This window comes from Triturus cristatus, chromosome 2_1, assembly GCF_964204655.1.
Source record: "Triturus cristatus chromosome 2_1, aTriCri1.1, whole genome shotgun sequence".
NCBI classification, from domain to species: Eukaryota; Metazoa; Chordata; class Amphibia; order Caudata; family Salamandridae; genus Triturus; species Triturus cristatus.
In genome coordinates this window covers 844,309,077-844,324,698 of record NC_140581.1, presented here as the reverse complement: position 1 = coordinate 844,324,698, position 15,622 = coordinate 844,309,077, and the positions used below count along the sequence as shown (strand labels likewise).

The following is a 15,622-nucleotide window of genomic DNA, read 5'->3' as shown; positions in this document are numbered from 1 at the left end:
GGCACATGAACAGCTTTACTGTGCTTCTGCACGTGCATGCTTGACTCCTGTCTCCATGGATGTGTGTGATGCTGACGAGACTGGTTCCCCTGCCTCAGGTGCTACTCGACTTTTACAGAGAAAAGGAATGTTTGATCATTATTGTTGACTGCATCTCCATAAAGATAGCAAGAGAAAACGCTGATGTGGGTAGAAGTGGCAACACACGGTTATCTCTACTGGAGAAAAGATAAATTGGTGAAAACCATGAAACACCCAAGTGTATAGTAAAATATAGAGGCACAAATTATTTACTTTTATCAGGGAAGCAATCAGACTATGAAAGAGTATTTAGACTGCCTGTTGGAGGAATGAACAAGATCTGAAAACATAGAGAAGGAACTCGTGTGTGTGTGGACCCTTTAAGGAGCAACATGCAAGCCTACCTGCCTCTGCAGTCCCATTTGTGACACTACACGTCATCCACTAACACAAAGTCAGTAGTAGGTGAACATGCGTAAAGTGTGTATGACAGCAAAGAATGAAGGTGAAAGGTCATTACGGCACAGGATGCTTAAAATGTTAGGGGCTGAAGGCTCGACATTGTTTAGGCTGCCCCTGGAAGATTAGAAAGGTGGTAGTGTGAATATAGAATCTATTTTCATAAAGGCTCTTAGAGAATCAGAGGGATCTTTTGGAAAGAAGGATAACTTCATTTTTGGAGATGGTTAACATCATTTCCACGGCACAGGATTCTAGTTGAATTTATGAACCACTATATTGCATTGCTACGAGGTCTACATTTGAACTGCAGATTTACAGGGATAGCGATGAATACATAAAGCACCAGTTTGTATCAAAAACACATGATGCAAAATATAGGCGAGTATGTGTCCTAAACTGAAAGAACATTCAACCATTGTGCAACAAATTGAAACATATATGAAATGTTTAAAAATTATATGTAGGTGTTGCTGGAAAGCAATGTGGTTGGTAAGGTAGTTTGGAAAAGGGAAAAGTTGGACTCCAATGAGGAGAAGTCAAAGTGAAGAACATCAGAAATAGTGGTGGATATACTTCAGGTTGTTTTAAAGGAGTTTGATTCACATGTGGTCATGTGGGAGATATATCTGTAGAACAATACTGAAATGCTACCTCATGAAGGGCTTTGTTACTCTGAGGAACAAGGTAAGGCTCAAGTACAGGCGGGTAAGTATCGGTTGTGTATAGTGTAAGTGGATTGATGGAGCTATAAAAGTAGTATTGTATAACTTTGTTTACATATTACCAACAAAAAAATTGGGAAGAGGCAACACACAGAATACAGTTTCGAAGTGAAATACGTTGGAGCTTGAAAAAAATGCCATGTGGCTTATTTATCAAGGTGTCTCATGATGGCTGAATTGTCGATGAAGAGAGTGAAGCAGAGAATAACTTGGAGTTGAGTGCGTACAAAGGGAGTATAGAAGAAACACTGATGTATGAGGAGTAGATCAGGGTGGTGAGAGAGGAGAATGAAATGGAGGTGAGGAATAAGTATATGATATGATGTTTAGTAGGATAAAGGATGAGTGTATACAGGTGATCTGATGGTGAAGTGAATGAAGAAAGTGGTGTGTGGGGGCGTATGTGAATGCAAGTGTGTGTGTGTGTTTAACGGATATATTGAGTTGAAGAGGGGTGCGTGTTCTCAATTGATTGAGAAGGTGTCATTTCGAGAGTGGGCTGTGCATAATGACTACTACTGTTCTGGGCTGAGGATTCTTTGCAGGGATCATTTTCTCTTGTCTGCATTGGTGAAGACTGGTGTGTAGGGTTGTTGTATTGGATTGCTGTGTTCATCTTCTCAACACATTTTGTCTTTCATGCAATACAGTGTCACGGCGACAGCAGCCAGCATTGGCGCAGCTGGCGTCCCCCAAGCGGGCCTGGTCACAATGGTGATTGTGCTGAGCGCAGTCGGGCTTCCTGCAGAAGATGTTACGCTCATCATCGCTGTTGACTGGCTTCTGTAAGTGTATTTCACAGGCCCAATTTGTCACAATATAATTATTCGTTTAGTTACTGTGGGTGTAATTTATTTCTATGACACTTTCTCAGCAACAGTCATGACAATTGTTACACTTACTGTAAAATATATTTAAGGTGAATTTCCTGGTTATTAAGCCAAAGGGGATTATTATGACTCACTGTGTAACACTTTCAGATTTACACAAAATGTGGCAAGTCATAACAATGTAAGAGTTGAACTAAATTTCCTAGAGGTTATTCATGTCACTGTGTTTATTTTGTTATGTTACAATAGCATATTATAACTATTCATTGTCTTTAAAAGTACATACCTGATGTCATGTGTTAGGGAAATGTCGCAAATAGCGAAATACACGTAACACCAGAAGGAAAGGTGTGCCTTTAGGTAAAGAAAAAGGTCCCACCATAGCCATGTCATTAAGGCAAGATGAGCGTACTATTGAGCAGTGTTTGGAGTTCCTTACAGTGACGCTTGTCCAAGGCACACATAATCCAAACTTGTGGAAATTGTTTAAGGAGATAAATTCCACTCACTCATTTGGCAGGGACCACGTATTTGGAGGTTTGACATGTTTTCCTGGTGTTTGTCTTGTTTACCTTGTCTTTTTCTAGTGTTTTTGGAGGCAGGGGAGTATGCGGGAAGAAAATGTTACAAAAGAAAATGTTGGTGCAACGTTCACATTATCACCGGGCATTTCCTCACTTAAACGAGAGTTATAATCAGACACAATCACAAAGTTCAGGCAAACCCTCCTTTCTGAAAATCAGCATCATTTAGCCACTGCCATACTCGCCAACCTTTCGGGACGAAGAGAGGTAGGATTTTTCAGGTTTCAAATTCACAAACTAGCATAATGATGTGACATTACCAGAAATGACACCACATGATCTGTGACCAATTAAGACAACACAGGCCAGCACACAACACGGCATTAATCCCAGATCTGTGAAAAAACACAAAGGACCAGATGTACGGACAGTCACAACCCTCCGAGTAGTCATAGCATCCGCACTGTGCCTATTCCAGGAACTGTACCATACTTGTGTATCTGCATCACTAAACACAGTCAACAGTCATTGTATTTTGAGGTGGTTGTTGGACGCAGTTTTATTACTCATTACATACGTCATATTTGCACAATTCGCCCGGACGCCTTCTTGGTGTGGAGGAGTGTGGCTAAATGGTTAGAGCGGCAGACCCTGAAGCAGAGTTCTGGCCAGGGACCAGGGTTCGATTCCTGCCTCGGCGGGGCTCGGGCTCAATTTCCTCGGACCTGTCTATTCTCACGTTGGTGCCTATTCTAATCATGTGCCCCACGCTGCAAATCTGGGCAATAGCTTGCTTAGCCTCCACACCGGCCCCAACAGCGCTAAGGATGCCTGGCTTCACCCTGGGGGTGCCCAGGAGTGGACACTTCACAGGGAAAGCCAGGAGGGGTTCCACAGCGGTATGAGTATCAGCGCCAGGAAACCGCAAAAGGCGACACTGCAAGGTGTCCGTCTGGTGACAGTGCGCTCTATAAGTACCTTGACATTTACATTTACAGATGCCCCAGCCAAGGGGCGTCCCGGCGCTTAAAAAAGATCCCAACACCACAACACTGTATAAGGGCAGAAGCGCACAATCCAAATACTAGGCTGAGAAAGGAAACAGATGCGTTTTGATAGCCCTCCTGAACTTCAAAAGTTCATCCATTTCACGAATGTAAAGCGGGAGAGAGTTCCATAACTTTGCAGCCAGGACCCGGAAAGACCGGCCTCCGGTCCTACAAAGCCTAAACCGTGGGACCACCACCAGGTTTTGCCCTGAGGATCTCAGAGAGCGTGAGGGCACATAAGGCACCAAAAGGTTAGCAAGAATCTGGGGAGAAGCCCACTTGAGGATCTTGAAAGAAAGATACAAGGTCTTGAAAGAAATCCTCTGTGCTATAGGCAGCCAGTGCAGAGAACGGATGGTACTTTCCGCAGAGCAGAACCTCAGTAGACCTACCAGGGCTCTAGCTGCGGTGTTCTGAATACGTTGCATCCGGGCAATTTCAGCCTGGTTGGCCCCCAACAAGAGCGAACTGGCGTAATCAAGCCGAGATAGAATGGAAGCCTGTACGACCAGCTGCCTAGTAGGAGCATCAAAGAACCGCAAGATGGGTTTCAACCCTCGTAAGATGCCGAAACAGGTAGCCGCCACTTTTTTAGTATGAATACTAAAACTTAGGGTTGGATCTAGCCACCCCCCCAAGTTTTTTACCTCTGAAACTGGAATAGGAGTTACAGCCAGTTCAGGAGGCCACCACATGTCGCCCCAAAGATCCGTCTGCTTACCAACAATTATGACCTCCGTTTTTTTAGCATTTAACTGGAGACAGTTGGCATTCATCCAGCTAGCTACCGCCAAAAGACCATCCCGGAATCTGGGGGCGTCAAGGTCGGCGTCTCCACTCAGTGCAACCGCCAGCTGCGTGTCGTCAGCATAGGAGACCATGGTAATGCCCCAATGTTTGACGACAGCAGCTAGCGGTCTCACATAGAGATTAAATAATGTGGGACTCAACGACGAGCCCTGAGGGACACCCAGCTCCAACGGATAGGACTTGGACTCAAACGGCGGAGTCGAGAACTTAAACGTCCGCTCAGTGAGAAAAGAGCGGAACCAATCGAGGGCAATGTCCGTAACACCCGCCTCCCCGAGACGTTGAAGAAGGATCCCATGCGAAACCGTATCAAACGCGGCACTAAGATCAAGTAATATCAGTGCCGCAGTCTGACCAGAGTCAAGAACGGAGCGAAGATGTTCCGTCATTGAAAGCAAGGCTGTCTCAGTGCTGTGACCAGCACGGAAACCATTCTGGGAAGAATCCAGAATGCTAGCCTTTGCAAGATGTTCAGTCAGCACCCCGTTCACATGGGACTCAGCAACTTTCGCGGCCCAAGGGAGGAGCGAGATCGGACGATAGCTCTCGAGTTTTAGAGGGTCCAAAGTGGGCTTTTTCAAGATGGGTGTTACGACGCCTTGTTTCCATTTAATTGGAACAACACCTGAGGCGAGAGAAAGATTTATAAGATGGCACACTGGAGGAAGGCAGATAGCAGCAGAGTCTCTAAACTGAGCTGGCCTCATAGGATCCACTGGGGAACCAGATTTTATCCTATGGACCAGTTTCAGAAATGTCTCCATCGACAGACTAGGGAATGATGCCAAGGCCTCACCTATAGCCGGTATCGGGCCAGAAGGTTCGGCTGCTAACTCCATAGTGGGAAAGGCACGATAGATAGCTTGAACCTTTTCAAGGAAAAAAGAGGCCAAATCTTCACAGTGAGCCACTGAACAAATTTCCGCCGTAGTAGCTCTTTTAGCCGTCAGGTCCTTTAGGACCTTAAAAATTAGTTTGGACGGGTTAAGACTAGATCTGAATTCCTGTGAGTTATAAGCCGCACGTGCTCTACACACAGCTCTGTGATATATTTTAACTTTAGACAAATACAGAGTTTTTTTCCCAGCCTCGTAGGATTTCCGCCATTCCCTTTCTGCCTGTGTACAGGCTTTTTTTAACAGTACCAGGGAACTGTCGTACCATGGGCTCGGTACTCTAGGGCGGCATTTCGTCCAAACCACAGGGATCAAAACATCCAAGGCCCGAGAGACCCAGTCACAAAAAAGGTCATACCCAACATCAACATTGGAAAAAGAGCCTAAAGGATTGACCTCCAACAAATGGTGAAAGGGCTCCAGTTTGAGTTTCTTCCAATGGGGTTTGGACACCACTCTATCCAGGGGCTTAAATGGGTGTCCATTAATCAGGAAAGAAATTTTAACTAAAAAGTGGTCGGACCAAGCAACTGGGCAAGGCATAGCCACCTTGATCCCTATCAAATTAGTAAATAAAGGATCAAGAATGTGACCCCCCACATGAGTGGGGGAAGTCACCAGCTGGTTAAGCTGAAGGGCCTCCAAATCTGCCAAAGTGCTACTAATGGCCGGGGTATGACAGTGATCAAAATGGAGATTAAGGTCTCCAAGAATGTTAAAATTAGCACAGCCCAATGCCAGAGAACTGACACAATCCGGGAGAGCCTTTCTGAACGCAGTGTCACACCCAGGAGGGCGGTAAATTAAGAGGCCAGAAAAAGAAAACTGATGCCTAATAGAGATTCTAAAAAATTGCGCTATCACATCCTAAAAGAGTGACTACCCTACATTCACAGGGGTAGCAAGACTTTACGACCATCGCAATGCCACCACCCCTAGATGCCATAAATCATTATTATACATTATCGCAAATTGGGTATCACTCAGTGTTATTTGGACATCATAAATCAGGGGTCATAAATCATCGGGTATAGTAAATTATTCTGCCGCAACTAGCCATTATTTTGTTTTCATAAATCACTCTGCCTGATCATCATAAATCAGCAGCCATAAATCATGGTAATAAATCATCAGGATGTCACAAATCTGTCATCATTTTGTTGTCATAAATCATTCTGCATGAGCATCATGAATCATCAGCCATAAATCATCGGCTGGCCATAAATCACTGGTTTGTCTTTTGCTCATTTGCATGTCCTAGGGTCGTAAATCACCCTGACAGCTCGTAAATTTGTCTTTGTTGTTTTCTACGCCCCATTTTGTGTGGGGTGTAGCCTTTCCCCGGAGTTAGTCCCCAACTCACTACCTTGCTAGTCTCTATTGTGCCCTGCCGTCTGGCGGCGGCTGGGCTGCGAGTGCCGTCTCTGTTTGCTACCCTGATTTTTGTCAGGCGTACTCTTCCAGCCGTGAGGCATCCCAGAGTGAGTGGCCCTCCTCCTACCCACCGCCCTGTCGGTGTGTTTCCTTAACCAAACCAATACACCATTTGTTTCCGCCACACCGCCAGGGAGGATTTCATCTTCCTGCGGCTCCCCCAACCTTATGTTGTCCCTTTGCGTCTCCCGCTGCTCTCACTGTGGAGCCTCCCATGCCATTGCTCCGCTCGAGCGCTAGGATACCAACCTCTAGCTGTGTCTCCGGGAGGCTGACGTCTTGTAAGCTCTGACGGTAATCTTCCCCACAAACGCCATGGTGTGTTCTGCTCTGTCCTTGCCCTTATGTAGTGGCACGCTTGTGTCCTGTTCGGAGTCTTATGGCACTGTATCCTCTCACCATGGGTCACACATGAAATCAAACAAAATTGGGAGATAATCAGATACCGCTCATGGAGGCTTGATACAACATACATTGCTTAAATAACATAATCTACCCGCACCTGCTCCTGGCAGGTTCCCCCAGTAAGTACCCCAGCGAACCCAGTAACCCTGATTGGTGTTCGCCCGTCTGTACTACACAAATCACTATACTTATTTTTAATTCCTGGAGGAAGAGAATCCTAGATTACAGTGCCGGGGGTGCAGGGCACCTATTTTTATAAGGCACGTACACCCCAGGGCACCGACAGGTAGTGATTGTTACTTAACTGCCTTCAAAAATATCGCTTTCTCTTTTGTTCTGTGATTCAGGGGATGTGTCACCGGCGCCGGTCTGTCTACCTTAGAAGGGTGGGATCACGAGTTGGCCTTTCAATCTCTCTCTCTCTTTTTTTTTTTTTTTTTTGCACCCTTATCCCTCTCCCCGTGGACCAGGGTGTTACCATAAAGTTGCCTTTGCCACCCTCAGCTTGGTTCACAGTAAATCCTTCCCTACTATTCAGCTATTGATTGTTACTCAACTCTATATTTTTAAAATATCACCTCTTCTTGCCCTGTGATTTGGATCAAGCGTCACCGGTCTATCTGGTGCCATGGACGTCCCCTGCTCATGCTGCTGTCCCTGTGCCCGTGAAACAGCCTTTGCCCTTCTCTATTGGATTAGCTCAAATCATTTCCTTCTCTTAGCAGTTGCCTTGTTAATGTGTCTGTTTCATCTACGCGAGCACGTGCATTCCTATCTTCAACTTCACAAATATATATAGTTTTCTAATGCAGGGCATTACTTTCGCAATTTGCAGTATGTTTTCTATGTCTTTCCATCACGTGATGTGGGTGTTTCCACTTTAAATACTGTCACACGCAAAGTTTGCTTCATGTGATCAAGGCCGTTTTCCGGCCGAAACGCGTCATGACAGAGTAAAGGGAGATTTCAAATACTTTAAATAAAGAAGTATTCACCGACGAAGAGGAGTTTGTGCATTCTTTTTCCTGGGAGAAACTGACGAATGCCTTTGGTTTATATTCGTATCGTAAGGAAGTGGGTCTGCTTCCGGCTACGAACCCCCTCCTCCTAAGCAGGCAGCCGTTATCAGCCAACGTGTTCAAGAAGCGGTCCGGGAGGACATCGAGCAACGGCAGCCCCCTGTGTCACAGTGGAAGATTTCCTCATCCAAACCGACGAACCGAGCAGCAGACGGGTCGGAGGACGTGCCGGCAGCAGGTTTTGTCGGATATAAGTGGTGAGTGGAACTGAGTACATTCACAGGTGGGGAGGTGTCGGTATTCAATTTCCAGCGCCATTGTATTGTTTCAGCGCGGGACTCCCTCATTATTTCAAGCATGTCAATGGACGCTTTGCGTGATCGCGAGGCAGCAGCTGATGCTCTTTTCAACAATACACCTAGCACAGTGGTGCAGAGTTCGAGTACATCAACTAATGAAATTAATTCTGATGTCACGTCTTTACTTAAACGTTTGGAGAAATGTACAAAAAGCGAGATCACTAAATGGTGGGGACACAAATCTTTACAGAAATACGAGGAAGCGGGAAGGGTACCCCGCGGTTTAAGAATTTTTGTAACACCATCTTATGAGAACCCCAATCCTGATATGTTAAAAGAATGGGCAGCAAATAATTTGGCAGCATCAATGAATATGGTCACCATACTTATTAAGTACGCCAAGATCGATCGTGATGGATTGTTAAAGGTAATTGAAAGTATCAATGAGCAACTCAATAAACTTGAACAATCTGATTATATCATCAAAACCAAGAAAGAAATTGGCGAAAGAATGAAGAAACATGAGGACAGAATTAAGATACGTAAAGCATTCAAATACACAAGGGACAAAACTGACTATGAGTCAGGACAAATATTCACGTTCTCTCGCAAGTATGATTATGCCAAGAAAAATATATCAGGACGCATGACCCACAAAAATACAGCGCCCAATACAGAGATCGCGGCATCCGCTAATGACAGGGGGGAATTGAGTTCCGAGACGGGCTCACTTACGAGTTAATATGAATCTGATGATGGCATGAGTGGAGTACAAAGGATGGGCGAGCAGACAAATATCCTCAGTCCGGCAGAAGAGCTTAATTTTTTAGCAGAGGACAGACTGCAAACCTTGCGACCACGGAACCGGAACTTGCCTCAAACAGGAACAAACGAAAAAATCAACGTCACCGAGAAAGGCGCAAATGTTATAAGAGGCAAGCAAAGAAAGCAATGGCGCAGGAGATAATGGCGGATAATAATTCTGTCATCAATTTGTCGCAACTCATCCTTACGAAAGCAGAAACTCAGATTTTAGCACTTGGGTTATCCTATTGCCCGGAGAGCAGCTTCAATTATGGCAAAACACGCATTGACATTTACAAATACATCAGGAAGCTGAAACTTCAAAAGTTCTTTACCATCAAAGAGGGGAATACCATCTCAGCCCTACCTGGCAATTCGAATACTTCAAACGTCATTAACCAACCCAATCTTCTAGCATCTGATGCATCGATCATGCTGACCATCAGTGAACTTAACAACGAAAATTGTCTCGTAGACACAATGACTAACAGTCAATCTTCCACTCAGGAAAGGCTTTCCTTACATAATCTGGCGGAATCTAGCGCAGGCCTTAGTCCTTTTAAGGCCAAATCAAAGTTCTACCCCATTTTTTTTTTTGTTGAAACATTTTTATTATTTTCCAAATCAACAATTACTGCTCATTACACAACGAGTATCAAAGTTCTACCCCATGATGCCCAAGGATGCAATTGACATTTTTCACGAACGTATAGTAGATGACATCAAAAAACTGTACTACAGGACCAACCACAATAAAACTCGACTCAAACATCAGGATATTCAATATGAAAATTTGATACGCAAATTGAGAGGCAGAAAAGACATTGTGATTAATATGTCAGATAAAGGTGGCAATGTTGTCATCTGGCCAAGGGAACAATATACACAGGAGGCTCACAAGCAATTGTCGGATAAAGACTGTTATTCCAAAACTACGCTGAATGAATATCATAAGGCCAAAGACATTATTAAAAAAGACCTCATGAGCTGGAAACGACAGGGGCTTATTTCCAGTCAAGAATTGAACTTTATGCTCAATGACTATCCCATCATCCCAACCCTGTACCTAATTCCTAAAGTACATAAAGAGATCAATCCCCCACCTGGCAGACCCATTATTTCGGCGATTGGGGGAATGAGTGAACACATTACTGAATATATAGATTTCTTTTTGCAACCCTTTGTACATGCACTACCATCATACATTAGAGATACAGGGGATTACTTGAACAAAATTCAAAATGTAACATGGGAAGATGATCTTTTATTGGTGGTAATGGATATTGAGTCTTAATATACCAGCATTGGCCATCATGCTGGACTGACAGCAGTAAAGCATTATTTGGACAATAGACCTCTGGGCTTGTACAACCATAACATTATGCTCTTAGAAATGGTGAAATGGTGTCTTTTTAACAACTTCTTCATGTTTGATAATACCGTGTACCGTACGTGGGGTGGCTATGGGGGCTTGCTTCTCTCCCAGCTACGCGTGTTTACACGTGGGCTGGTGGGAGGAGCAGACCCTCCATGGCACCCTGGCCAGGATTGTTGATAATCACGTCTTGCATTGGCACAGATATATAGATGATGTATTTTTCATTTGGAAGGGAGACCGTGAAAGTGCTTTATTGTTCATTAATGAGCTCAATAACAACACCTGTAATCTCAAGTTTACGGCACTCATTAGTCCCTCTAAGGTCCCCTTTCTCGATGCTACCATCTATGTCAGGGATAACAGTCTCGAATCCACACTTTTCAGAAAGCCAACAGCAGGGAATGCTACGTTGCACGCAACCAGCTCGCACCCCAATCATCTAATCCGGAGTATCCCCTACGGGGAACTCGTTAGATTGCAGCACAAACGAGGAATTTACTAAATGCTCTAAACAAGCATTATCTAGATTCAGGGAAAGGGGATATAGCAGCAAAATCCTCCAACAAGCTCAGGAGAAGGCGGCCCTCAAACCTAGAGAGGACCTCCTAGCTTCCATTAGGGACACCACAACACCTTTGACGAGCAGTTCTGAGGACACTGATATACCCCGTCTCATCACTGCTTTTAACAAACAACAAAATCAACTGAGAAGGATAGTGAATAACAATTGGCCAATACTGAAAACAGATGCAGTATTGGCACCTAGATTACCATCTACACCCACTATTACCTTCAGACGGGCGATTTCAATGAGAAACCAGTTGGTTGTCAAGAATCTAGAAACTACAACCAAAACGAGCTGGTTGCAGCCCATTAAAGGTTTCTTTAAATGTGCATCATGCAGGGCATGCAAATTTGGAGTAAACACTACTTACTACAACACTCCTTTTAGTCCCACACCAACACGTATTGGGGGACATTACACTTGCCGCACAGAATTTGCAGTTTACATTTTAATGTGCACCTGCGGTCTGAAATATGTGGGTAGCACGAAACTGCAGGCACATGCCCGTATCTTGCAGCACCTTAGGGCTATCGTGAATAATGATCCCACCTATCCTATGGCCCGCCATTTTAGAGCAGTTCACAACAATGGCTTAAACTGTCTCTCTTACTTTGTAGTAGATGCAATTCCTAAATTAAAACATGGTGGAAATAGAGAACGCATGTTAAGACAATTGGAGACTCGGTTTATTATTGAGCTAAATAGCAAGACACCGCTGGGGCTCAATACCACGGAAGATCTGCACAACTTTTTATGATTCCTTCAGTGATCTGATTTTGTCATTCATATTGATTTGTCAGACATGCAAATCAATCTATTGCATTGTATCTGCCTTCATGTGCATTTATCAGGTTCCATGTCTCCAAACATGCATCCCCATCTTTTTAGGATATATTTTTAGGATATGTCCTTTGTCTTTTGAGTCCTGTCATTTAGACTTGGACGTCACTGTAACCTCGCTTTCAGAATTATTTGTTAAACATTGTTTTTAACACTCACATCACTATTTATTGATATTTATTTACGGGGCATTGTTTTCTATCAAGATGTTATATTCGATTGCATGTGCTTTATTGGCGCTACATATTTTGCACACTTATTGCGTATTTGCACATTTACTTGCACTATTTGCACTTTATAATTCAATTTGCACTTAGACGCATTTTGCACATATATATTCAAATACAAATAACAAAATACAATAAAATAAAAAATTAAATATCAATATTCACATTGATAGATATCTACCTCATAGAACATTTCTAATGGATCGACATATAACTTTATTGAATTCACAGTTTCCCTGCTTATGTGATAGGTCCTCAGATATTTTCCCAGCAGTATTTACACATGGAGTTTCATTTGTTTTATAGCTGGCTGGTACTTACCATGTATTATTCTGTAGGAGATCTGTTCCGCATTGTGCATTAGTTTTACACGATCTTATTTTTGCAGATAAACAGTTCAGTATGCTCTGAGCTTGTACAGCGGATAGTATTTAGACTTTTTTATCATGTTTATAACTCAGAGTGTAAGATCGGATATTTTATCAAAATTGTTTACGATCGTTTTATTTATTTCGTGTAAACAAATGGACTGCTAGTTTTCTAATGCAGGGCATTACTTTCGCAATTTGCAGTATGTTTTCTATGTCTTTCCATCACGTGATGTGGGTGTTTCCACTTTAAATACTGTCACACGAAAAGTTTGCTTCATGTGATCAAGGCCGTTTTCCGGCCGAAACGCGTCATGACAGAGTAAAGGGAGCTTTCAAATACTTTAAATAAAGAAGTATTCACCGACATATATATATCTCTATATTGGGAGCGCATTTTTACACTTCTATTTTCAGTTTATAACATAATTGCGCATTTCAAACTGCAGGTGTCAGCCGCTTTACATGAGTACCAGTTGCATTCCAGGCGGGCAAATAGGGTTAAGTGATTTGTCCGGGGGCACAGGATGTATGAGCTTCCTGCCAAAAAAAAACCTGTTTCCCCTTCCAGCGTTGACCCATTTTTTGCCCTTTAGCCGCTTGAAGCTTAGAGAAAGAAGTGGGTGTGCAATGCATGACAAATCGATATGAATGTACGGCTACTTCCCCCATAGCTAGGGGGATCCCAGCATTTCTACTCTCTGAGGAGTCCCTCTTCCAAGTATTTTGTCTGATTTGTCGTGCTACTTATAACACTGTGGATTGCCAGGGCCCTCCTCTATGCACATGCATCATTCAGAGACCATGGATTATCTGACTGTAATCGGTGTATAAAAATTGTCACATAAGATAAAGATGGTTCCACCGAGTGGTCCTCAATCCTCGTCCTTACGCCTTTATATTGGGGGGGGTCACTGACTCGGGCGGGTGCCCAGGAGGCTCCTGCCCCAAACCATATTAATGCTTGCTACCTGACGCCGCGTATAGCGACTCTGAAGAATGAATGCTAACATCCATCATTTAACTTGCTTTATACAGCAAAGTGCAGCGCTCCCTGCACTCTGCTTCTATGCTCTAAACAGTGTGTGTTTTTACCTGTTCCTCCTTTTGGTCCTTTATCTGTGAAATTCCTCACCAGACAAACAACCACTCCCTGCCAACTGAGAAGAATGACTGTGCCGGTCCATTGTTCCACACTGCACACTGAGCTCGCACCAGAAACTCAAACCACCAACCTGCCCTAGTAGACAACTCTTTGTAAGAACATGGGATTTGCTTCCATTTTGGATCACGCTCCACAGAGTGCTGTACAGTAGACACTCAACCCACTAATCTTCTGTGGCAGACACACTTGCTAATTGTTCCCCAGCTGGTGAAGTGCGTTGTCTAAAAGTACAGTTATGCATGATTTTCTGTTTATTAGTTTCTTAAAGCAACAATTGTCTGTGTTATTTATTCTTTATTTTAACTACTGGCACGATAAACAAAGCAGGAGGGTTTGAGACCTCTGTTCCTGTACTGGCAGCCAATCGGTGGGATTTGCAATTTGCGATCTGCCCAATGAATATTCATTAGACATATAGGGACTTATTTACAAGCCCCTTGTGCTGCTGATGCGCCACGTTTCCCCATATGAAAATGGACGCTTCGGAGGCGCAATGGGTTTGTAAATAAGCCCCATTAATTTGCAACTCCCTCCGAATCTTTATTTTACAAACCAATCTATTAGCGAATGGGTTGTCGCAAAATAATGTACTAGTCACAAAAAGTCGGGGCACAATGACATTTGGCCCATTGACTTTGGACCCTGATAACATCATGAGAAATAAGTGAAACACAAACGCAGGCTTTAATCACAGTAGTCAATCTTAACCTCACCACACAATTTTTTATTGGCAAACATATGTACACAATCCCCTGTTGCCAAGAGGCAACTCCTGCAGCTGCTGCAATGCATGATTTTCAAAACAGTTTGCTTTTATAGAGTAGTTGTCAATTGTCTTCCTGCACTTAACAGCTAGCTTTGACCACTTAGTAGGTTTAATCTGAAGCATATTAAAAAGTAACAGGATGGCACTATTGAATAGAAAGGTTGTAGTGTTTCTAAAAAAGCAATACCTACCTAGAAGGTCTGTTTAGGTCCTGCTTCAGTTTTGATCAATACATGAAATGAAAAGCGAGAAAAGGTACTTGCTATCTTAGAGTACCTGCTTCCTTCTGAGAAGTGTTTGTGCTCTTCCACTGGCAGTAATGCATCATCCAAATGATATTTAATAAGTGCAATTAATTCACACCTGCCCACTCAAAACAATGGTTTTTATTGATTCTGCCCCCACCCTTCTAGCCAACCTTCCAGACTCTATGGCTTGTTGGGATGAATTGAATATTTAAAGGTAAACACCAGTAGCCACAACAGTTTACTACCTTTTCATTGTGTCATCTTCTTGGGAGCAGATTTCGGAAAATAGTGCACAATTTCTGTTGACCGATAACCAGACTTCTATTGACTCTGCTTATAACTATGACACTTTCCTTTATGTCTCTTCACCCCAACCCTCATGATTCTGGAGTCATTATGGATTCACAAATTTTTTATTTCAAATGTTTGTTTTCATTTGTTCGATATGTTACGGTGATATGATTTCCTTTACTTACTGGAGGAGTCCTTCTGGAACTAGTATACCCCAGTGAAAAGAAAATTGGGCGAAAACATATATGTGCAATAATTAAATGCGGAGAGCAGGTAAGCTGGCCTGTGCATTCTCAACAGCTCCACCCTCAACATTTTAGCTGTTGTGGTGTGTTTAATTGCAGCGCCCACCCTGGTGGGCCCACAGTCGGACAAGCTGTAGTGCATGGTGTACCCCAGACCATTGCAGCGCACAGACCATTGCAGTGCGCCCCCTATAGGAATATTGACTGTGCGAGGCTGGCTGGCAGCTGACCAAGACTGCCACGATTGGCCAAAA

At 43.5% G+C, this 15,622-nt stretch overlaps 1 protein-coding gene across 1 annotated transcript in view; it reads left to right on the top strand.

Annotated features, from left to right (window-relative positions):
- SLC1A1 (solute carrier family 1 member 1) overlaps positions 1-15,622 on the top strand; it is a 309,344-nt gene that overhangs the window by 275,259 nt on the left and 18,463 nt on the right. Inside the window, exon 11 of the mRNA XM_085632941.1 lies at positions 1,856-1,990. Within this exon, the coding sequence (XP_085489067.1) occupies positions 1,856-1,990 (135 nt within the window). The remainder of the gene's footprint in view (positions 1-1,855; positions 1,991-15,622) is intronic.